At 43.4% G+C, this 24,862-nt stretch overlaps 2 protein-coding genes across 2 annotated transcripts in view; one reads left to right on the top strand and one right to left on the bottom strand.

The window, feature by feature from the left end:
• Positions 1-77: 77 nt before the first annotated feature.
• On the bottom strand, positions 78-3,989 carry LOC144113069 (uncharacterized). Its single transcript, XM_077645968.1, has 2 exons — positions 3,885-3,989; positions 78-3,236 (listed from the first exon to the last, which is right to left on the bottom strand). Exon 2 carries the CDS (start codon positions 3,176-3,178, stop codon positions 794-796), a length of 2,385 nt encoding a protein of 794 aa, XP_077502094.1. The 5' UTR covers positions 3,179-3,236; positions 3,885-3,989; the 3' UTR covers positions 78-793.
• Positions 3,990-4,571: 582 nt separating this feature from the next.
• LOC144107528 (uncharacterized) overlaps positions 4,572-24,862 on the top strand; it is a 37,350-nt gene continuing 17,059 nt past the window's right edge. The window contains exons 1-9 of the mRNA XM_077640616.1: positions 4,572-4,781; positions 8,831-8,921; positions 10,352-10,436; positions 10,949-11,023; positions 11,410-11,463; positions 11,553-11,622; positions 13,667-13,739; positions 18,493-18,614; positions 20,389-20,487. Coding sequence (XP_077496742.1) covers positions 10,383-10,436; positions 10,949-11,023; positions 11,410-11,463; positions 11,553-11,622; positions 13,667-13,739; positions 18,493-18,614; positions 20,389-20,487 — 547 coding nt within the window. The 5' untranslated portion in view covers positions 4,572-4,781; positions 8,831-8,921; positions 10,352-10,382. The remainder of the gene's footprint in view (positions 4,782-8,830; positions 8,922-10,351; positions 10,437-10,948; positions 11,024-11,409; positions 11,464-11,552; positions 11,623-13,666; positions 13,740-18,492; positions 18,615-20,388; positions 20,488-24,862) is intronic.

The following is a 24,862-nucleotide window of genomic DNA, read 5'->3' as shown; positions in this document are numbered from 1 at the left end:
GATCTTCGTCTGCAACAGATGCAGATCTGCAGTAAATGCAGTCTGCATGGAAATACCTGTGTGTAAAAGTAAAATTTGGGGGGGCCCATTTAATATTATTACATGTGTGATGCGATAGCGTAGCACCGCTTGGCACCTGAGCGCGACGCACTTCCAGTCTGGTGATGTCACTTTTCGGTTTAGTTGATGTCACTTCGATCTGGTGACGTCACCTCTGGATTATGTCACGAGTTATGTGACTCATACACACATACACAGTTGCCACACACAGCATCACGGCACCCCCATGTACCAAAGCACCACCATGTACTGCCTGGGCTCCACTGTGTTATCACGGTGTCCACGCAAAATGGCCCAACAAGCTCCTTATGCTATCGCATAACCAACTGCAGGCCATCAAAATGTGTCCTCAAGACTGCAGTCTATAATACCAGTCAAGGATGCTAGAATTACTATTGCTTAACTGATTCATGCTATGCATCATATGCATCACCAGGAAACAATTTTCAATTAAAATGACTTGTCTTAATATGTTCAGCTGCCTTTCAATGCCAATTATCTATAAAGACACACATGCTTGTTTAGTCATAACGATACAATGAAGCCTAAGTGAGGCTCGTGAAACATTTTGAGGCACCGCCTATCAACATTGTCAGATCTTTGCCACCACTACCAACAGCGTTTGATATCAATGCATAGTTGCAAAAATCTATCATTTAGTTGAGGCAGGTAAAAAAACGCTCAGATAATAATTGTGCCCTGACTTCTAGTAGTTCATATTATACACATGCTATTACAGAGAGTCATTGTAAGTGCCCCAAGATATTAGAATTGCCTTGCTGCCAGCAAAAGGTACTAGATACGAAGCAGATTTGTTTCTGCCCCCACTGCGTAGCACAGTCACATTGAAGAAAAGCTTTGGATCTCTGCCAAAAGAACGGCGATGTTTTGTCTTCTTGCGCTTTGCATAGGCTTCACTGCTTGATTCAGGAGCTTCACTTTTACTTATATCTCGTGCTGGTGACATGTGCTTCATATAACTGAAATTGGTAGTGTTCTTGATGGCTTCCCATGTGCTTTGCTTTGAGAAAGGATGGTTTGTTGTATTGAAGGCTTGGTAGTTAACATGTGACATTAAAATTAATGAATTGTCACAGTTTGTTGATACACAGTCCTTGGAACTGTGTAAAGCCTGATTTTGCACTTCTGACCAAGGATTTTGGTTCATCCATTCGGACTTGCTGTTAGCATTGTCAGAAGACTTGAATTTTTTTAGTTTCTTGGGCTTTTTGCTCGAAGTATCACTTGTGCTCGGTGTCATTTCATCACCTTTGCGTGGCGGCAAGTCTTTCCTCCAGGTCATGGCAGGCATCGCACTGTTCTTAAGGTGTTTCATTTTTGTGCCATAGTTCTCATCATGTCTGTATGTAGCTCCTTGCAGGTGACTCTCTTCAGAAGAATGTTGCATGAGAGCCTGAATTACTCTGTGCAGTTCTGTGGGCACTGGTATATCCTTCCTATTCTTGGTAGCAAGCAGTGGCTCTGCAATTAGAAATGGAAGTCTCTGATTTGTGCCGTTATCCTCTGCCACATAATCACTTTGGATTACACTTGACTTCCTGCGCTTCCTTTTATCAGCCACCACCAGGATGTTGCCTTTCTTCATTTCACTATCACTTTCAGTTTCGTTTGTCTTGCTATTTTCAGATGCCTCAACAGCATACTTCAGACTGTCAATAATCTCATCCTGAGCCTCAGCAGGCAGCTGCTTATGTTTCACATCCTTTTTTCCACCTAACACTCTCTTCATTCCAGCAGCCACTAGATAGGCAGCAGGTCCTTGCAGTGAGTTGTCAATGTGCCCTTCACTGCTGGCTAGCTGAGCAGGGGCCATATTTAGAAGCTTTTTCTTGAACTGAGAAACCTCATAGTCCTCATCACCTTCCTTCTGATATTCCCTCTGAGGAACCTCTAGAGCAACTTCAGTACTGCTTGTAATGTGCTCATGATTTCTGCCCTTGTCACTAGCATGGCCAAAGACAGGCATGTTATGTTCAGAGTTGAAAATACTGATGAGCTTTGAATTTTTTTTCTTGCCAGCATTTTCATTTTTGCTGCGTGCTGAGTAACTTGTCAGGTCATCTAAAATTAGCTGGTTTTCAGGTGCTTGACCTTGCTCTCTTTGGAAGGTTGATGCACGCCTTCTCCGTATAGTGGGCATCTGTACATTTACTGCTTGCTTGCTGTAGTGCTGAGGTGTGAGAGGTGGCATTTCACGGCCAATATGTTGAGATGTGATGGATGCATTACTGAGGCTCATGTATGGTTTCATGACACTTCGTGCTTGCATTCTTACCTTGGCATTGTTTTTGCTTTTGTCTTTGTTTGGTAGTGAGCCTTGTTGATTTTCAATATCATGCAGTGCACTGCTACTGCTTGTCTTGGTCTCTTCTGTTCTTGCAGTCAGTGCACGGATCATCTTAGAGTCAGTTCTAGGGGATGTTTGTCCAAAAAAAGAATCTCTTCCTTCTTTTGGCTCACTAAAAGATGTACGAAAATCTGAGGTTTTGCACACCACAGATGGCTGAGGAGCTTTTTCTTCTTTGTGGAAAACGGAAATTGTGGAAGTTGTCGTGTTGCTCACAGAGAAGTTCAGATGTGAATTTTTTTCTGCAGAGTGTCTTTTGGCAGTCTTTGTGCTGTCTCTCTCCCTGGTGGCACTTCCGAGAAGATTGTCTGGGATGCAGTGAGAGAATGCTGGGCTGTCTGGAACATGATAGCCAGGTTTGCACACACATTCATACAAGCTGATTTTGCTGGGGTTGTCCTTGCACAGATGAGGACTGCAGAGTGTTTCTGAGGTGCACTTGCCCTTGTAGACTGAACATGTGAGACCTGCAAAATGCTGTCTGCATTGACAGTAAGAGCTTCCATTTTTGTCCTGTACACATTGCCCCATGATGCAGAAAAGGGTGATCCCAATGGGATGAACCGTAACACACGGAGGCTTCCCTTCCTTCAGAGCCATCCATGCAGCATACTCGATGGCTTCATGAGGTGTACTGTAGTGAGCAGGGTCTGGCTCGAAGCTCAGCACTGTACAGCAGAAAAAGGCAGCAAGCAGTAGTGTAGTTGCATGCATGCAGGAGCTGGGCTTGGATGACCAGACTACGCCCATTCTTCAGATGCATCAGCAGATGTTGTACTACACATGAGTTCGAAGGCTGACATCGCCGCTGTTTGAAAGGAAAAAAAGAAAGGAAGCTTGAGAGGAAGCTATATATGTAATGGAACATATCTACCCAGGCAAAAAAAATGCCACCGAGTCCAATTGGGCTTTCCAATTGGATGTCCATTGGTTTCAGTTGTTTATTTTGAAGCAAATGGTTTCAGTTGGATCCAATTGGATATTCCAATTGGAACCAGTTAGAATGGCCAATTGGTTCCAATTGGAACGTCCGAAAAGGAGCTCTCAATTGGCTCCAAATGTACAGTTGGAAATTAGACAATTGTGGCTTTTTTTTTCGCCTGTGTATAACACTCAAGCTACGCGTACGCTGTGCGGCGACTAGTTCGGATCTAAAAAACCATTAGATGCACGCGTTTAAGCCTCCCCTGTTCAACGGAGCGTTTGAAGTGGTGCAAGTGTGTCAAGTTTAGTAATTAAATTGATGTGCGTTCAAGTTCACTCAAAATGCTAAAGCATACATGAAAAAATATAATTGGGTCAGTGATCTACTCCTTTAGGTCCACGATTACATAAGGTTCAAAATCCACGTCTTCATTATGCAATGGAAACATTTTGTTGCATAATTAACACGCATACCCTCTAGTCTTCAAGCACATACCATAGCCCGCACGTCACTGCCGACGTAGATACTTACAGTAATATTTATACACAGCTGCTGGTTAGTTACTGGGCTTTCATTTCTTGTACACAGGAATCCACCGCCCGCCGCTGCAATGCAGATCTCAGTACCTCTGCACGGCACCAAACTACTGCTCCTTTTCTTTCTTGTTTGCGGTGAGGTTTGCCCAATTTTATTAAACCCACCTAATAACTCACGACAGGTACTGATAGACGACGTTCATATAGTAAAATCGTCCCAGTTAAAATTTCTGGACGGGAACGAAATGCTTGGCTTTAAATTCAGGTGAGTTGAGTAGTGTTGGGCCCACAAACGCGCAATCGCGCGCACTTTTTTGCATGTTATCTGAAACAGTCGAAACCAAAACCAGGGTTTGTTGTCGCTGTCGCTGCTGTTGCAGGAAAACACGCTGCGCTGTCAGAAATGTTCGCGGTCACTCGTTTTGCTGGTAAATTGTGGCAATCTCTAGTTATCTCTTCGCATATAGAATAAACCAACGCAGTGCGTTTAAACCATGGTTTAAACCGTGTAGCTTGGCTTTTGGTTGGCTTGCAACTTGTCATCGCCGAATAAGCGATGATAAATTAGTTATATAAATTGCATTACAACTTAAATTCAGCGAACAACGTAACTTTTTTTTCAGTCATGTCAATAAACAGATGTATCGTCCCCCTTTTTTTTTTGTACTGACGCATTCTCGCGCGCCCGTCACGCCCGTGGATTAGGTGCGCGATCGCGCGGGTGCGCACGAGCCTTCGCCGCGTTCGGCCGCTTCGGCTTTGGTATTGCCCTAGCTGCCGTCGCTCACTCGTCCATTTATTGGGCTAGTGCTTGATTTAATTTTGTGCATGGCCGTGGGCCCTGCGCATTTGGAGCGCCTGGGTTCTGTTTCGGATGGATCCACTGTCGAAGGCAAGCTATTAATTATTATCCTTGCGTCTGAAAGTGCTGTGCGACGCTCTGCGCGCTGCGGTTGATGCCGCTGCAGGTGCTAGGTTTTGAAGTCTTGCCTGCGTTCGCGATAGTGGTTAGCTCAATCATTGGTTGAGATATCGCGTTCTAGGATTACAATAGACGTTGAATGCGCTTTGGGCCTCACATTACCTTTTTTTATTTATGCTCCCTCTCTCTAGTACTCGCGACTGAGCCTAATGTTCGGAAGATGTGCCAAGAATGACCTCGGTCGTTGACTGTTCCGGCGTTCGCGTTCGCACGAAACTGTTCGAATCGATGATAAAAGACAGTTCTTGCAAGCGCGCTGGTTTTTCGGTGTTATATGCCTCTAAATGTACTATGGATAGCATCCTCGAGGTTCACATGAGAACTCAAGAGCTTTCTTGCTTTTACTTAGCGTCGAGCGTCTCCCCTCGCGTCCGAGCGTTCCAAGTGTTTTTTATCTTCGCTTTTCAATACTTGCTGACGGTTTGTTTCATCATCTCATTTGTTTTCGGTGTTCGTGCCTTTTGAGATTGCAAACCTTGCCCTTAGTGTGCTTGCAAATAATTTGCTTAATTGCTTTAAATTTCTCGACTCTCCCAGGGAAAATGCTTAGTGCGCAGCTTGAGTGGTGTAGTAGCAAATACTTTTACTCCTGCGTTCCTGGCCTGGATCGCAGAAGTCCTGAGAATATTTTACGACAATTTTCAATCCCTAATTGTTTGTTGTAAGCAGAGGATTGGCATGTGTCGCGTTGCTAAAGGTGTCGAATGTCAGTTGGAGTTCATAAACCCGAAGTTAGGAGCGGCGCTTATCCGAACGAGATTAGATGTCTAATCTGTGCAGCGGTGCTCTGGGCACTGTTCTTTATTTGTGTGTTCGGAGCATTGCCGTTTGGGTTTACAACTGCTGTTTTGAGTTATAGCATAAGTTTCGAAAGCTGAGAATCTCCTTCCAAAATCTTTTGCAGTATTTGCTGCAGTTCTAGCTCCATGATATAAACTGTGTAACTTGCTTGCCCATTTTTGTTAATTGTACTGTTTACGGGAAATATATTGGAACCAAGCTGATGTGTTTTTATCACAAAAACACAGGAGCTTAGTTTAAAATTTAGGTTATTGAATCGCCTTAAGCTTGCTGTAGGTAGGTGGAGATTTAGATAAGAATTTTGACTATTTTTTTTAGGAATTATAATGCACAGCAGTTAATAAGGTGCGGACTGTGCGGGGTGAAAACTTCGTGGATGCAACAGCAGGTGCTCGAACACTCGAACACAGATCATATAATTTGATAATTTTCTTGCTGCTCATTTAGCTTGTGGGTTTGTTTAACCTTCCTGTAGCCCATGACTTGTACATCCAGCATAAGCTGGCATTAAATTAAACTTAGCTTCTATTCACTTGAAAGTCTTGGAGGGAAGAAGGATCTCATGTCATTTCTTTTTGTGGTCCTTGCTGGGCGAACTTTTTTGTGTGGATCACATTGCACGTGCTTTGTCAATTTAAATGCAGCTTATGTGACATGCATTCCAGAAGCTCCAGCTTTATTCTGGTGTTTAACTTCATAATTTCTTTTACAATTCAGAAAAAAGTGTGGGTACAGAACATAGCACTGTTTTCTTTCTTTCCTCAACATCCTGACCTTGCACTGTTTCTGAACTTTAATGGCTTCAGACTACATTTTGTCAAGTTATTAAATTGTTCAGCAAGCTTTGCACTGCTAGAATTTTCTGAAAATGTCACCTGTCCTCTTAGTGTTGATCAAATAGTTCTTTCACGAATTCCATTAAAGTGCATGACTACATCTTGGAGCTTGGCTAGTAGCAACTGTTGACTTGTCAGGAAGGCACTCAGAAAACAAGCACTGGCCTTGTAGAATGCAAGTGCTGTGTCAGGTTGAAAATTTTCTGGAATATGGAGAGTAGCAATATTGGGCTAAGATCTTTTACAGCTTTAACAGTTTGGAGCTTTTTAAGTTGTGTATTGCAGGAATTAAAAATAAGACTCATTGTGTATATTTTTTTTTTGTGCAGGCTTTTATGTTTTAGGTAGCCAATTATGAACATCTGCATGAGGTGCAACTTTGTTCAGAACACTAGAGTAGGGAAATGAGGGGCTCATTATGAAATACAGCGATTTCAGCATTTTGCTGCTGAACTTCTGGCAGGCAGCGCAGCATGTCATATCCGCTACTTGGCCTTCCTCTGTGAAAACTGTACTCACAGCTGAGAGCAGTTTTCATTGATTCTTGAAAATCCAGGCAGGTGTCAATGTTAAATTGCTTCTCAAATAATGTAGATCATAATATGTATACTTTGCGAGTGGTGTTTGTGTTAGAATTTTTTAATGTCTGGCGACCACATACAGAAATTTTCATACACATTAAAGAAGCTAGCAGTTGTTGAAACCAAGGAAAGCATGTGGGATTGCTTTTTTTTTTTAACAGTGGTATTGATCAGAGTGGGAAATTAGTAGCATCATCATTTTTTATATGGAAGTAGCAACAGTGAGTAGAAAAAAAAAAGACAACCTCATGCTGCTGGTGGAATCCAAACCCATAGTTACTCATAAACCAGCGCTACAGACATAGGACAGAGAAGAAAAGGACACACACTATGCTGATTTTCAACTGGTTTTAATGGGAATATCATGCTTGCTTTTCAAGCAAAACATCAAGCTTGCATGCATGCGCACGGTCAAACAAATACAGGTAAATGCACTTGTCACATCTAAAAATTGTCTCGTAGACGCACGTGTGATTATTTCCATAGTTTGCCCGCTGGTTTCAGCGCACTGTATGGCCTTTTCTTCTCTGTCCTGTGTCCGTAGTGCTGTTTTATGAGTAACTATGCAAAACCAACTCGCCCAATCTGCCGTTCTTCTTCAGTCCAAACCCATGTGTTACATACAGTGCACTGCTGAGTTGTGGCGGCGAACATCTACTTCACTATCAGCAATGGGGACATGTCAACCACGGTGGCAGCTGACAACTGTCTCATGTTGTTCAGTTGGTAGAGCATCGTATGTGACATACGGGTGTTGTGGGTTAGGGTCTTACAGGTAGCATGTAAAATTCTTTTCTTCTGCCCTCTGTTAAAATATCCTCTATCTAAAAATTGATGATGCTACCAATTTTCTACTTTGACACCACCAATAAAACAAAAAAATCCTATCCTTTCCTTAGTTTCAGTTACTATTGGCTTGTTTCATATGCAACTTTTGTTGAGTAGCATAAATATCCTTTAATCCTGTATTCGCACACCACTGCTAAAACCAGTGGCTGGTTTTGTGGTCACTTAAAAAATATGTGACAATATGTGTAAGAGTATTACTACCCATGACCATTACATTGTTGCCAGCTTTCTGCCGCTTATAGACAAGCCAACATATGTAGTCACGGAAGGACTAAATGCTAACAGTAACATGGTCTACTGAACATTGGTGACCTATTGCTGTTTTTTTTAATGTTGTAGCATGATAAGTGAACTAGTTTCTCATTGACCCTTCAAAGAATTACTCACCGTGGTGGCTTAGTGACTGATGTTTGGCAGCAGGTGCTGGGGTCGTGGCATCAAATCCCGGCCACGCCGGCTCCATTTTATTGGAGGCGGAATGGAATAATGCCCGTGTGTTGCTATGTCAGTGTACGTTAAAGTACTCCATGTGGTCTAAATTAATCTGGAGCCCTCCACTACGATGTAGCTATGTGTCGCTTTGGGACATTACCCTACACATGCACTTACACCTATATAGCTTTAAAAAAATTACTTGCCAATTAATGACCAATTTGTTAAGTCATATGGTTGCTAAGCATTAACTTGGTTTTGTCATTTGCTACTAAAGGAAAAAATACGCTGCAGTACTTGATAATGCAGTTGCCACTTGGCAACACTTGCAAGGTAAAATTTTTATGAAATGGTTGTGATGTGTTGAATGTAATGTCAGAACATGGTTTCAGCTTTGTATTCCTAAATTCTTTATATTCTTATATTTGTGCTTTTTTTTTCTTCTTGCTACGCATTGCAGTTTTTGTTCCTCGAATGTATTAACGAGAAGCCTGGTGTCAATGTGACTAATCTCGTTGCCATGTGGTGGTAACTGCCTGCAGGGGCCTCAGGTAAGGGCTTAGCCTGTTTCATTTGCATACCCAGTCATAATAAGTGTAATGGATGATAACACTTTCACTTGTCTGCATATAACAACGTTTTAACCTTTCTTGGGTGAATAGGAAGTTTTTTTTCTTGTTTTTATCTAGATTAATGTTCAGCGCATAAGGTTACACTTTGTAATAATGGCATCCAGGTGTAAATTGTGACGTGTACATACATGGCTGATGTGCGATGTAGCAGCTGTGGTATGCACTCTGGAAGTAACTCTCATGCAAAGCCGAGCTTTAGTGGGATGAAAAAATTCTAACAAGGCTCATGCTATCCAGCATGTTGCTATTTTTCATGTGTGTTTGTGTCTTGTTATCGTTTCCTTGTCGTGTTGCAGCCTAACCTTGCAGTGTAGTTATTTCCAGAATGCCACCATCATGGTGTGCAATGATGTATGATGTGACAGCTGTAGTTGACGTTTTCTCTCCTCTCCCTTGACGTTGCGAGGAAAATAATATTGATGATGGTGGCAGTAGGATGCAGGCAACTTGCAGGTTCAAATGTGCTTAATCTCACTGCTCGTGGACAACTTCGGGAAAGGTTAGCATTTTTTAACTCCTATCGCTCGTTCAGTCAAAGCTTGCGAAAAGGATGACACAGCAAATCATAGATTTCGGAACAAAGACTAGTCCTGCCAACCAATACTATATGAGTGTGTACACTCTGCACCATCGAGACCTCAGTGGAGTCTCCTTTTCTCCTGCTAGCTTAGTGAACATCCTTGCTTTCCCATGGGTGCGTGGCATATTTACTGTCGCAAAGAGAAAACATGGTAAGCACATTTTCGCCGAAAATAAGTTATCATCAATCACAAGCCTCGGAGATGCGCATAGTAGGCAGGCGAACACAGCCTCTCTAACAAACCGCACTTCTTCACAGCCTGTAGTTCAGTTTGAGTCATGCTTAATAGTGGTCATTTGCCATCTGCAAAGCTGTCGCAGGAATTTACTTGTTGATAATAAGCCATCAAAGAATGCCCCTAAAGACAAACTCCGCATTCAGCGGCGGTGCTGTCGGCTCTGGACAAAAGGGCGCAACAACCCGGTGCTTCCTGCATGTGGCAGCGCTAATGGTGGGGCATGTGGCCAAAGGATATGCGGTTTCACGGAGTACTCCACTTCTCAACGGCGCCCCATACACTGCCAAGCGAACTGACCAGCACTGTCCTCAGTAGCGGCTGTGGCTCCGTTCCTTGTTCTTCCGCAGAGTCCGAAAGAAAAAAAACACACATACACACAGTGTTCACCTCATCCGTAAGTGGGGTGCCCCAACTGATGCGCATGACAGCTGTGGTTATATGTTTTTAGTTTCATTGCATTGTGGTCTGTATGTAGTAAGTTCTATAAAGCAAATCATTGCTGTGCTTACACTCATTATTCTTATCATGTAGTGGTCTCTGGCACGGCACAAGTATATCCAGGATGAAGTATATTAAGGCCACAACTGTTCCCCAAGAAATCCATTCGTGGTTTCAGGTAGGCTTTGTACTTGCATGTAGTTTGTGTCCACTGTCGTCCTAAAACAATGGTGAAAGTTGTGGTGGTGCCCACTTCCTCATTTAGTGCTTGTAAGCTCAATGTATAATGTGATGCCATTGACCTGAACATGACAAGTGTGGATTGTACATGTGCCTGGCTGTAAATGGTAGAGCCATATGGAGCGAAGATAGGATACTGGTGGCTGACTTGAGTTCATTTGATCTTTGTGAAGACAACAAATTGATGTGGTATCCGCGAATTTGTGTGGATAGTGAAAGAATTAGCCTATTTCCATTTGGTCTATTCTTGAGCTGTTTCTGTGTCTTGCTACTGCCTTGCCATTTTTCTGTTGTGTGTCTTCCTTTCTTATGGCGGCGTTATGTAGCAGATCTGTAATGTATGCTGCTCAAATGTGCGCTGTTTATTTAACAAGCACTACCATTTAATGAAACGTATGTGGTAACATGGCACGAAATTCCTTTGTGTCTTTTTTTTTCTTTTTCTTAAAGGGGGAACTGGAGAGCAGAGGTATTGACCCAGTGTACTCTCACACTGTAATGAGCTTGCTTCTGCATCCTGACCAGGTAAGCCAGTTTAATTCTTCAGAATGCAGTAAAATGGCAACTTGAATACTAGGCTGACAGCAAAAGCTGATCTTGGTCTTTCAGTGTTGACGTTTTGGCAGATTTAAAAGATGCACCCCTTTGTCTAGCATGTCTCGCAAGTAGAGACCTCCCAGCCATGGTGCTTGAGGTTTTTTTTTTTTTTTTTTGAGGTGAAATTGTTGATTAAAAATGTCACTTTTGGTTTGCATGACACACAGACAAGTGCATTATAATTGCTTATCGCTCTTTAGCATAAATTATCTATTATGCATCTTAAACAGTGATCTCTGCCAAGATTTGTTATTAAAGTTACGGTGCTTTGCTCTTATTTTGTTATACATTACCATTTCTCTTGAAACTTTCAGGAATTCGGAAACCGTGGGGCTGCAGTGGAGTGTTTAAAATCAGCCACTGAACAGGTGTGCAGTGAGGTCTTTGCAAAATTATCCTAATGGGCTTTCTTGAATGTGAGCGAACTCCTTATTTACACCTTAATGTGCTTTTGCAGAAGTTTGGCCTTGAAGCTCTGGTGGACGAGCTCTGCAGACGCCTTAACAGTTACTTGAATCCCGAGTCCCGTAAGTAAACACGTACAGCACTCTGCTTCTAGTTGCAGTGGAAGCTCATTATCACATACCTGATTAAGGCATACCGTCAATCTTTTGCTCTGCTGCCATTGAACCTAGTTGATCAGCTGACCACATGATCCATCGTGGCTTATCATGTGCCAGCTAATTTTTACGCACCACTGTCACTTTTTGTTGCCTATAATCTCGAGGTAACCTTGATTGATAATGGGATTGGTGCCACGCTGTGCTGCAAAGCATTTTCTGTCCTACTGCAACCATGGTAGGGTGGCCATTCAGTGGTCACTGATACCCAATGGTGAACGACAATAGGGACCATTGTACACATTGTCACAATTCTAATGTCCTATATGGTATGCCATTCGTGGAAGTCGTTGGAATGGCCACTTGTTGCTGTCAACTCCTTTTGCAGTCCTGCTAAAAATCTTTCTGACCCAGCTAATTTCATTGCAAGTGCAGTCGCAAGTTGTTTTACATGTTTTCTGTGTACAGCGGCAGCCGATACATGTTGATTGAAGTTTCATGCTTGCAGTAATGTTTTTGTGGAACGCCTTGCACAGCCACTAAGATTCATGCTACTTCTCTGATTTCTTCATGTTTGTGTGGCCTGATGATTTGGTCGGAAAAGCTCTCGTGATGCTACAGTGGTCCCTACCATGTCTTTTTCTAGTTGATACTGATTTTTCGGACTCTCTAGGGACCGCGAAAATGACCGAAAAATCGGGCAGTCTGGAAAATCAAATTTTACCAAAAAAATCACGAACTTATTACCAATATGCCGGAGGAAGGGGTCAGTTGTATTGCACACATTATAAAGCTCCTCATGACTAAATTTCGCTGCGCGACATGCGCACAGACGACGGGCGGCGACCGCTTTCACGAGCTCGGCCTGGCTGTTGACCCGTCATGTCGCCGATGAATGTACGGGTTGGGACAAAGTCTAAACGGGAAAGCGAACACGCCGCTGTGGGAACTGCGCTGCGCCCGCAATACGATGGGCCCGTAACAAGAACGCGAAGATGGCGAAACGATAAGAACTGAGAAACAGCCAAAGCAAGCACCCCGTCGGCGTTGGCCTTCGTCATTAGGCCTAGCGACTAGAGCCAAAACCGGCATCGTATCCGGCGATATGCACTCTGCAGTGGCTTGTGTGTAATCAGAGGTGTCTTGCCTGTCATCGAAACGCCAGTTGTTTACAGTTTCATGGCAGAAAAGTCAGGGTTGCGGTGCGTTTTGCTGCGGGTACGCTGACCTCACTTTGAAATGCACCACCATTTCTTCCCACGCTCGCCGTCTCCGTGAAGCAGTACGCCTCCCGTGCACTTCGCTGCTACCTCTTCCCGTGTTCAAATTGAAAGACTCGGCACAGATGAACTCCGCGAACTCTGACTACTGTTGAAGTTCGTGCGGCGGAAAACATACAAGAACAGTACGAATTTGAAATCACACAGGCGCAATGTGCCGACTCGCGCAGAATTTCAGCATCACACATTAAGAGGCGCCCTTTAAGCTTGAATTTCGTTTTGTTTGATCAAGTTTTCGATCTCTCCTGCAGTTATGAAATAATGAGGTTCCACTGTACACATTTATATGGCAACTTCGGTATTGGCGGCGAGTGCGAAGAGGTCCGAAAAATCGAGCAGTCAGTTGCGGTGCGTCCGAAATTTCAGGCGCTCTTATACATTGGCTCTATGGGCCATGTCGTGGTGCCGCGAAAAAGTCGAATAATCCAGCATGTCTGAAAAATCAGGCGGCCGAATTTTCGGTCGTTGACTGGTGTTACAAGGTTGCTCTTGTCATCCCTTGGTTGCTATCTGTCTGACTGCTGAGCAATATTAGAAGCCACTAATGTGGCATTGTCTCTTGCAGCAGACTGTTTTCTAGACTGCGCTGTTGAGTGCATTGAGCTCTCTGGAATAAAAAGATATCTCATACCTTGGTTTCTTTCTCTTGGGTGCATTTTCTATATGAGACATGGTCTACTGATGACTAATGCACGTTGTTTCATTGAAGCTTCTTTTTTTGTTGCAACCAGATGCAGAAGCTGCTGCAGCTCCCCCTGTGGAAGAGCCTGTGAGGCGCAAGTCTCCAAGGGAGCTTGCACAGATGTAAGTGCCACTTAGAAGTTTTGAAAAATGACATATTCCATCCTCCACTGCAAGGTGCCTGTGCAGCATGCAAAAGCTAGGAACTGTAGGATTGCTGGTAGTTTGGATGAAATTAATAAAAATATTGCAAGGAGTGACCCATAGCTAGAAACGAATAGATGGGTTAAGTGCTGTTGACAAGGGTAGGTACTGAATGGAGAAAAAATAGTGCATATGGTGTTTCATTTTTCTGCATAATAAGGCAGCGGAATTTGTGGCTTTGGACCCTTTTTAGGTTCTAAAGCTAATGTAGTATACTTAAAAAATTGTGTCAGTATATATTTTTACGGCATGAAGATTGTGCCATAGCTTAGCGCACATACTAGAAAGACGAGTAGTTTGTACAAGTTGGGTGTTTTCAGATGAGTCGTTCATGGCTTACTTGTAATTCATACTGCACACTATTCTTGTGCAGCACTGACTTTGCAGCTTACTGTTAAGCACTACTCGGTGTTGTTCTTAGTTGTGAAATTCACATGACCAGGCCCTAAGAAGTCATCATGTAGGCAAAATCACAAAATTTACATTATTTCACTATTCTATGATATTTGCTGCACATAATGTTCTGATTACATCATTTATAGCATTTGTATTACACAACGCACTCTTACTAAAGATCAGTATTAAAAATAAGAGAAAAGCACACATAACAAGAAACGTAGGCCAAATGAGCGGAAAAAAATACTGACTTGCCAGTAAATTAGAGGCATTGATATAGTATCAAATGTGCAGAAAAAAGCTGCTAGACTTCTGCATAAAAATGGTAGCACGTTACACAAGCTCAAGAAAAGGGTATGGACCTCCTGCATGTTTGTAAACAAACGAGGTGGCGCTGCAGTCGCTAGCGAGCTCGTGGTAGGCAAAAGGTCGGGGAGTGGCGTCGCGGATAGGTGTTGAGCGCGGGTTTTCAAGGCTTGTAGGCGCGTTTCCAGTTTCTTTGAATCATAGCAATGGTCGATGCTTCCAACTTAGTAATTTGTTGAAGTACACGAGCTCGCGTTGGCCACGTGCGGCCTATAAAGAGAAATAGTTTGCCACTGTATTGTATATAATGGATAGTAGTAAACATGTAGAAAGCGTTCTTGCCGTTTATTTATGCGCTAGGCATTGAATAAAACAAGTTTTGACACTATGCACTAGCCGGAATGATTTTACTTCGGGACAATAGTGAGGGGAAGTGCTGGCCTTGTTTCGTCGGAGCAGACATACGCTCATCGTCTGCTGACATAGGTACGTGTCGCGCTGTGCGAAAAGTGGGGACAGCGTCGTGTCCCTGATCTCCTGTCTCGCTTAGCACTGTTTTTAGCCGCATGACCACGCACCAGCCAGGCCGATTTGTCCTCTTGTTAAGCTGGTCGATTTGGTGAAAATTTTTGATTTCTAGAATTATTTTCTTTCCTAGCCCTGAAGTCTAGTTTCGTGACGAAAAATTATAGCAAAATATTGAATACAAATTTATAAATTACGCTTTTTAGAAGTGTGGTCGTAAAAAATTGTGAGGTAATTTCTTTGATTTCAGTGCCGCATTTCTTTGACCAAAGCGAAAGCGAAGATGCCATAAACGAGGGAATAAACTTTAAGGTTCGTTTTGTGACCTCTAACATTTTCTGCGACTGGATCACTCACCTTCGTAATTCGCATGAAAATAAAATGATTCCATTTGTCGCAAACTATTCCTGAGACGTTGAGGAGCGTAATAAATCTCTCGATTTTTTCCCCTACACGTGCAGTACTGTGTTATTTCTTGTAAGAAACGTTTTCATGTAACTATGCATGCATAAGTACTGATCATATAGAAAAAGAACTAATCGCGTCATCGTACAGAACAGGGCTTTATGTACATGCTGGCATAAAAAAAAACTGCGCACTATCTATACTCAATTATTTGAGACCTTGGGGGGACTTGGCGACGGTGTTAATTATAATTAGCCAGAACTGCACCAGGTATAGCTATAAATAAAAGGAATGACTGAAACTAGCGTAAGAATTTCATATTTGCACCAAGTTTAGTTACATATCGCATGCATGAATAACGAAAACACTTTTCATTGCCGCGTCCCCTCTCAATCTCACCACGTGTCTGTTAGTAGCACGCCTGCGGCTGCTTCTTAATTTCCAAACAAGCTTCGCGATCATGTACTATCTCATGAAACATGACACATGCATGATGCAATGAAAAAGCATATGGCGTTTAGCACACTTAAGGTACGCTATTCTAAGCACACCAACGCGACCGCGCAAGATTGACACATCTTACCAGACTTCTTACTACTCGAATGAAATAATTACGTCGTCATATCAAGAAACAGTTTCAAGTAAATATTAAATGTCATAAAACGCGCCATTAAAACATGGTGTGCTATTAACAAAAAAACGCATTCCTTGGGGGCGAGTGAACCTGTCGGCGCCCCGTGCACTCCGGCTCAAGGTGATAAGTACGTGTGCAGCTGCATGTCTTTTTTTTTTCCTTGAGCAATTATCAGCCTACTATACTGATGTTCAGGTGAATGAACGCAGTAATTTGCATGCTATTAAGTGCATTGAGTGGCAGTGCCTATCGACTCCCAGACTTCGTGCTTTACTACCGTGGCCCAATGCCTGTTAGCCAGTTTCCGAATGCGGCATTTATGCGCGAGAAACCTATCGAGGCTAATTTAATATTTTTTATGCTACTACGCGGATCCAGCAGTGACGCAGCTGGTCAATACATGCTGCTTCTGCAGTGCACAGGCTTGAAGCAGCCGCCGGTAACTGCGGCAGCTGCGGTAGGCACAGGCAAGCGGAACCTGTTTTGCCTACCATGCGAAAGTCGCTGCTAACATCAGCGCCACCGCATCTTCGTGACGTCGCGGGGTGAAGGAGGTCCATAGAGTTCAGCTGCTGTGCCCACGGCCAAGGGATTGAATCCCAGCTGCAGTGGTCACATTTCAGTGGAGATTAAGGAAGTGCAAAAATGTTCATGTGCAGTGCATATCAGTGCACATTAAAGAATCTTGGGTGCACCTTCCACTGCAGCATCCCAGGATACATAACACGCATGTGGCTTTAGCACGTTACCTCATCCCTTAATATATTCATTAAAGGCAAATTGCAATGAAAGTTTGCTTTTGCTTAATGCCTCTTAATATGCTGGATCATGAAACTAATTGTGACAAAGTTACACACTTGTAGAGAAGTAGTACTGTTATGTTCAAAAACCTCTATAGCAGACATCTGCACCTGGGGGCATGTTGGACAGTTAGGCAAGTTACCAGATATGATGGACTTCAGAGAAACCCTACGTATGTGCATAAAAAAAATGTGGAATCAGTTAAAACCTAAAAGCACAGATTTTTGGGCATGTTGAGGGTAACTGGCGACTGCTTTCGCAGAGAAATTTTTCTCCTCCTTTTGTGTTACTAAGTGTTGAAACGCGATTAGAACTCTAGTGCCAACATTTTGAACCCACACCACCGAAAAATGTCACCGCAAGGTTTCGTTTTCTTCAAAGAGCTCAGTAGGATTGGCCAGGCAGCCGACTGGATTTTAGGAAAGTTTTTTGTCATTAGTAGTGAATTTTACTGGTACGTGTGTAGAACAATTTTTTTTATATGTGGAAAAGAAGCTCGGATTCGGCCAAGCTCATGGGCAAAAGTATTGCCGCCTCATCGGAGAGTACTGGATCACGGCTCTCACGAAGAGCTTCTGGTAACTGCGGCATATAATTATCATTTTATTAGCTCTTGAACAAAACAGCCTCTCCATGGCAAGCCCCCCAAATAGTATGGGGGCTCGTATCTGGCTCTGGCAGATTTTGTGAAGCATTAGCACCCAATTTTGCCTTTTCTCAAGAGCACTAATGCCATCAGAGAGATCAGCCATAACCTCAAAGCAGTGGTGTTAACTCCAGAATATTTGCAAAAACTTCTGAGAATTGCTTTTCTATATCAGAAATCTGCCTCGAGGTTATGAAGATGCTTGAGGTTATGGAGACTCTTTTACTCGACATTATGAACACTCTTCAGTCTGAGAAGAACCTTGTATACGAGATGTGTTCTGTCTTCTGTGCAGAAAAACTGGTGCTCTTTGCTTCTTTTGCCCTTTTTGTAAACTTGGAGAAAATTTTCGCCGATAATCACCACTTTTAGCATTTGCACCATACAGCTAGCCGAAAAACACAGATTCCCCAAACCAGAAAGTGCACGGCCTAGATGTAACGCACTCCCCTCTGCAATGTCCTTGTGCCCAGAGAGCATGTAAACAAATGAATAGAAGCTCAAAGGCAGTGCTTTTTGGACAACAAAGCAACACTTCAGGAAGCTAGCTTTTAGTTCGCATAGATATGGGTGTCAAGATTCATACCTTGTCACCGAAGAGCAGGTGCTTAATTTTCATAAACTTAGTTGCTGATGTTGCACCACTTATGTTTGGTTTGGTTTATGGGGTTTAATGTCCCAAAGCAACTCAGGCTATGAGAGACGCCGTAGTGAAGGGCTCCGGAAATTTCGACCACCTGGGATTCTTTAACGTGCACTGACTTCGCACAGTACACGGGCCTCTAGAATTTCGCCTCCATTGAAATTCAACCGCCGCGGCCGGGATCGAACCCGCGTCTTTCGGGCCGGCAGCCGAGCGCCATAACCACTCAGCCACCGCGGCGGCTGCACCACTTATGTGTATTACGGGGCATGAAACGAGTATCAGAGGCTTTGACATTGTTTTCTTCTTCTTAAAGGTACTATGCTGCATTCCCAGCTCTTGAGAACAGCCCCCAGGGGCAGCAGGCCCAGCAGCGAGCCCCCTGGGATGGCCGTCGAATTATTGAACTTCATGAGCGGGAGCAGCAGCATGCTGAAAGTGAGTGCTCTGCCTCTGGTTACATGTATGTGTACTTGTTTTACAATGGCACTTTTCATGCGATTCACTGTATTGTTATGTAAAAACTTGCCACATGGTTATTGATATCATCGCCAGTAGGCACGGTAGTCACATGACCACTTCAAAGCTGCCGTGGGTAGAAGTGTCAGCAGGCTCCTGGGTGAGCCAGCTGCATGGGCTCACATTGCCGTGTAGCAGTTCGAGAAACAGTGCCAAGGTGCCACCATGCGACTGCTCCTCATGTGTGAACTTTGTATGCTGATGACCACGTAAATTGTCATGGAAGTCTGTCATGTAGCAGTACTGCAATAACGGACTGCAGCTGTTGTCATGTGCATTGTGGTTTGTGCGATCCCTGATGGTTTTTTTTGGTGTTATTATGGATAACATTATAGATCAGCACTTCTTTTAGGCTTTGTCATGAAGGATATCACTTCTGGAATCTTGAGATGCAATTTGTAGCCTTTTAAATCTCTGCCCAATTGTAGTGCATACAATACTTGCCTGAACGAAAAGGCAAGCTTGCAGGCCCAATTTTGGGATGTGGTTGCGACTTCAAGCCTGCATCTGGTTCCTAAATAAATGGCATTCATAGTGTTATATCTGAACATTTTGTTTTGTCAATAACTCATGGCCTGGCTACAGTTTCAATTGCCTGTTTCTGTTTAAAAAATGACAGTGGTTTAACTTTGTTACACTATCTTGCTTCTATTATGATTTTGCTGTTTTGGGACTGGCCCGGGTCAAATTTGGAAGCCACCATCATATTAAGCACATTCATATTAGCCTGGATATTGATTTTGGTCCAAATCCGAGAAGGTCAAATTTCAAGGATGGAGTGGGCCAAATTTGGGTGTGACCTGGGTCAAATTTGGAGGTCACCATCATATCAAGCACATTCAAATTAGCCAGGATACTGATCTTGGTCCAATCCCGAGAAGAGCAAATTTCGGGGGTGGGGTGAACCTAATTTGAAAATCACCCAGTCCAAATTTGGAGGTTGCCATCATGTTGGCCGTTGTCAAATTACCCTGGTATTGATTTTGGTTCGAATCCGAGAAGGTCAAATTAGGGAGTGGTGTGGGCTAATTTTTGGAGTGTCCAGAGTCAAATTTGGAAGTCACCATCATATTGGCCGTAGTCAAATTAGCCTGGATATTGATTTTGGTCCAAATCTGAGAAGGTCAAATTTCGGGGATGTAGTAGTAGTAGTTAGTGGTTTATTAAGATAATAAAAAGGAAGGAAAAGATTTTTGCTAGCCCGGACATGCCATCGATACTGAAGCATCTGAGCTAGGGCAGCGGAAATAAAGGCTAGCAGGCAGAATGGAGAAATGAAATGAAAGAGGTGAGGGGACATTAAGAGAGGATAGGGAGGAGAGGTAATATACACAAACTATTTACACAGTAATAAATATGTACAGGTTGCGCACATGATTAGTTCATGATGAAGCAGCGGGGGTGGGGCTGGCAAGATTTTGGGGGTGGGGTGGGCTATTGCTGGTAATGACCAGGCCAAATTTGGGGGGAAGTATGCTTCGGCATCGTGGCTTAAGGTGGTTGCTGTGAATCGCTAAGTCCGAAGGGCATTTGAACGTCAGAAGAACATGAACTGAAAGTCGGGTTTTGTATTGAATAGAACTATTGCTCTAAAAACCTAGGATTGCACACAGTGTAATACACTGACATTTACTGACAGCTGAGTGATAATAAACCAGGAGCAAAACATTGCATGTAACCACACTACTTGCAGGTGTGAACTGGGAACTACTGCAAGAACAGCAGCTGCGCAGTAAGCTTGACAGCCCGAGCTTGCTTGCCATTTGGGGCCGCCAGGCATCTACGGGCATAGGTAAGTTAAAATGTGCAACAATCAAAGCCACTGCTGTGTGTGCAATGTTGCATAATGCAGTTTTGACATCAGCTGTCACACTCTCACAGTGCTAATGAGAGTTTCACATTGTTGGGTGGCAGCCCTGTGCCCTGTTATAGGATTTTGGAGGGGACATGTAGTCGCTTGGAAACTCCCTTGTTTTCAATTATGCAGCTTGACTTTTTAGCTGGCACATTGTTAAGAAGCTTCACCACAACGCTGCATGCCAACCTAATGGTGGAACAGCCAATATTAAAAGCAGGGAATACACGTGAAGGCCATTTGTTTTATGAAGTAGACGTTGACTAATGGCATCACTGGCATTCAGTCAGATGATGAAATGTTGAATGCTTGTGCTAGTTCTTGGCAAGTACATGTGATGTGTACACAGGAACCAAGTAGACGTTGACATGGTTCCTGTGTACACATCACATGTACTTGCCAAGAACTGGCACAAGCATTCAACATTTCATCATCTGACTGAATGCCAGCGATGCCATTAGTTAGGTAAATTGATAAGGGGAAAACTGACTTTACAACTGCAAGGTACAGGTGCCTACAGAAGTTTCCGGAACGTGAAAATCACAGAAAAAAAAGGGAGGGGGCGGGGGCTATTGCTAGCCAGTCTAAGCATGCAGCCATGTATTAAAAGACTATGCACTGTACTTCCCTGCGTGACCTGCGCTATGCACTCCTCAATGCCTGGCTGTGCCTTTAGCCAGCTAGGAAGTTCAGGTTGTTTGTGATTTCTGTGTTCCAAAAGCATTTGTGGTCACCTATGAATCTGTTGAAATTCCGTGCACTTCATATGACTAAAGTGGCTTGCCAGTTGATATTACATCAGATGTAGTAGTTTATTAGTGCAGATTGAGTTGTCCCAGAGGTCTCCTCCATGTTTGCATGAAAGCTCTGGAGCATAGCTGAAAGGTGTAAAAGTATCTTGTACAGCTTTTTCCACAACACACTCGTACATCTGAAATTCACTCTTGAAAGCACTTTGTCTCTTGCCTTCCAAAACAGGGAATATTTCACTTGTCTGTTCTTCATGTTGTTATAAGCATTACAGGAGTGAAGAAATGAAAAAATTGGCATATTTGTTTACGAGGGCTGTTGCTTTCTTTCTTTTTTGAAGCTGTAATGGCTTGCAGCCAGAACTTGGCTCATTCAGAGCTTGAAACTATTATTGGCTGGGCAGCACTTTAGATAAGTTAATGAGGTGAATCTGTTTCCTGAATTGGCAGAAGGGTGCATGGGAAGTTTCTTGTGCAGTGTTGTGGAGCAGCTACATGGCAGACTAACTGGGTGAAGTGTCGGAAATTTTTTCACATGTAATATAGGTTCTAAATACATTGAGCAAAACCATTTTTGACACTCTCAGTGACGACTTCTGGAGGTAGACATTATGTCATAAGTTGGTGCCTCACCATCACGCATGAACATTATCAATTCACAAAGCTAACATACGTATTAATAAAAATTGGTCTAATATACACATGACCATAACAAACTTTCATCACTTTCAGGCGGGTCACCAGAACTGCATATGAAAAGTAAGCATATGCCTTTAATGTACACACTGTGGTGTACAACTGCTGCTGTGTTTTCGAAGGTTGGTAATAGAATGAGTCAAAAGGCAGGCAACATAGCAGTTATGGACGTGTTAGGTGTGCTCACAAGTGAAATGTTTAGACAGCATTATTTGTGAGTAACGTTTATTCTCTTGCCCTGGCCACTAAATGGTATCAACGTGGCTGGTCTTCTGCATCAGCTTTTGGTGTGAACTACACTTGAAATTTACTCTGTTGTGGTTGTTCAAAAGGAAAAGCAGTTATGTTGTTCCTTCCTTGTTATATTTCTTGCAAATTTATATTTTATCTTCAGAGATTTAATTTTGCACTGTACTCGTTGTTGTGCATAGCTAGACACAGTGATTCTATTTTTCATCTAGAACGCCACCTGGTCGCCTGAAATTCGTTTTAGAAACCATGTGCCAGCTGCATCAGTATGACCTTACTCACGTCACGTGCGGTACTTGCTCAAACTAGCTTCATGGCTTAGTTCGTTATGACTAGGTGCGCTTCATTTATTTTTTGGTAACTGTGGGCTTTTGTGCATGTGACATACAAAAGCAACATTCAGGTAGCATGTGGCTTTACTATTTTCCGAGCCTGAGCCGCCGCGGTGGCTGAGTGGTTATGGCGCTCAGCTGCTGGCCCGAAAGACGCGGGTTCAATCCCGGCCGCGGCGGTTGAATTTCGATGGAGGCGAAATTCTAGAGGCCCGTGTGCTGTGCGATGTCAGTGCACGTTAAAGAACCCCAGGTGGTCGAAATTTCCGGAGCACTTCACTATGGCGTCTCTCATAGCCTGAGTCGCTTTGGGACCTAAACCTAAACCAAACCATTTTCGGAGCCATAATGGGAGACTTGAAGCAGTTATAATTATTATGTATAAACAATCCGTCATCATGTACCCTCCTCATAACTGTTTATCTCTTAATTCTTACAATTCGTTGTCATTCATAATTGTCTCCTCCATTTCCTCTTGACTTTTGTACCCTTGGGGGTGCAAAAGTCAAGAGAGACCACTTACCAGAGCCTTAGTTGGTGCCATTGCCTGTGGAAGCCTGTCTTCCCCGCCCCCGTGAGCGGCAGTGCATGAGCAGCGGTGCAAATTGCTGTAGGTGCTGCCCGTCTTATTATGACACTGGCAGTTGCCGTGCATATCATGATGCTGCAATAGAGGGTCTGTAAAAGGATGGCTATGCTAGTGGGAAAATAGATTTCACGGGACCGGAGAAAAATTTGTAATTGTAGGGACACTAAGGACAATTCCATCCAATTATTGTTCTCAGTAAGAACAGATTCTCTGGCTCTTCATGGCTATGTTGATGTCTTTTTTGGTAGCAAAAGACACATTCATTGCCGAGAAAATTGGACTTAAATATCCTCCCGCCAGTTGAACTCATGATGTCCTTACCAAAAATAACAGATTGTCACCATTTTTGAAGTGAATGGCGATGAAGGGAGCCTCTGGGATCCGCACCCAAAAATCTGTCAATGCTAGCATTTTACTTGAGATACCGACTGGTGATAGTAACATCGGTATTTAGGGTTCTGGTTTTTTTCTAGCCTATAACAGCTTCATTTTCAGTGAGAGTGGTTTCTTTGTGATTAGAATGCAGTACCAACTTCAGTTCGTCCTCAGTGTCCCTTTAAGCGAATGTTTAATACAGGAGGGGACCAAAAGAAACTTTAGAAAGCGTCCCACATCAAATATGCAATCGTTGATTGCTTCATGCGAAAAATTCGATTAGCAATAACTATTTTTCACAATTTTGCTCTGCTGAATGATGCAGTAGGCGCATGCTGTCAGATTAAAAACGCTTACCGTAAAACCCGCGTATAATATGGACCCGCATATAATACGAGGTGTAATTTGGGGATAGCAAAAAAGGGAAAAAAAAAGTTTTCATCCGTGTATAATGGGAGTAAGGCAGTCAGCTCGAAGATGTTCCGAAAATCGTGAAAGCTGAACGTTCTCCGATTATTTGTGTATGCCGACGCGCTGGATACGATGCATGTAGACTGGCAGATACAGATCGGGCGCTGCACTTGCGCCTACTCTTGTCCTGCGCCGCAAGCATGTGCAGACCGGTTCTGGCATACGCGCGGTTGCACACGCTTCGGAAGTCTCCGTAGTCGGTTCTTTGTAGTGATCGTTGTCGTCGGGTGTACTGTCTTCCGAAAAGCCCTCGTCAGAGATAACTTTTCACAGAAACATGTCTTGAAATTTCTTGAAATTACAACCGGTGAGCTACTCAGGAATGCTGGCCCAAGCGTAGGCCATCCAACTGCACAGTGTGGCCGGAAAGGCCCGTGTTCGGCGGCAGTAACTGCAAGTTATCCCTACCTCATCCAGACCATGTAGCAGCTCTTGTTGAGGTACCGATGCTAATGGCAGCTATGATCAATTTCCTTTTAAAAGCAGCCAAGGACTGCTTTTGCAGTCCCGATACCATGGGAGGTGTGATCGTCCTGGGCATAGTGAGGTCAGATCAGCGTAGTGACCTGGCATCGAAATCGAGACTACCGACCTACGCCACCACTAGACAGCAACTCCTCTCGCTCGAAGCGTGGTGGTAATGGCGCTCGGTAATAACGAAACCGGAACTGTGGATTTTGCCAAAAAATTGTTTGGATCTGCATATAATGCGACGTGCAAAATAGACATGCTAAAATCTGGAAAAAAACCTTGCATCATACACGGGTTTTTACGGTATGTCCTCCCCCCACACATTCCCCTCGTAAAAGAAAAAAAGCATGCCCTACATGCATGCACATCTAGTATATAAT

Source organism: Amblyomma americanum, chromosome 1, assembly GCF_052857255.1.
Source record: "Amblyomma americanum isolate KBUSLIRL-KWMA chromosome 1, ASM5285725v1, whole genome shotgun sequence".
Lineage (NCBI taxonomy): Eukaryota > Metazoa > Arthropoda > Arachnida > Ixodida > Ixodidae > Amblyomma > Amblyomma americanum.
This window is presented reverse-complemented; position numbering and strand designations above follow the sequence as displayed.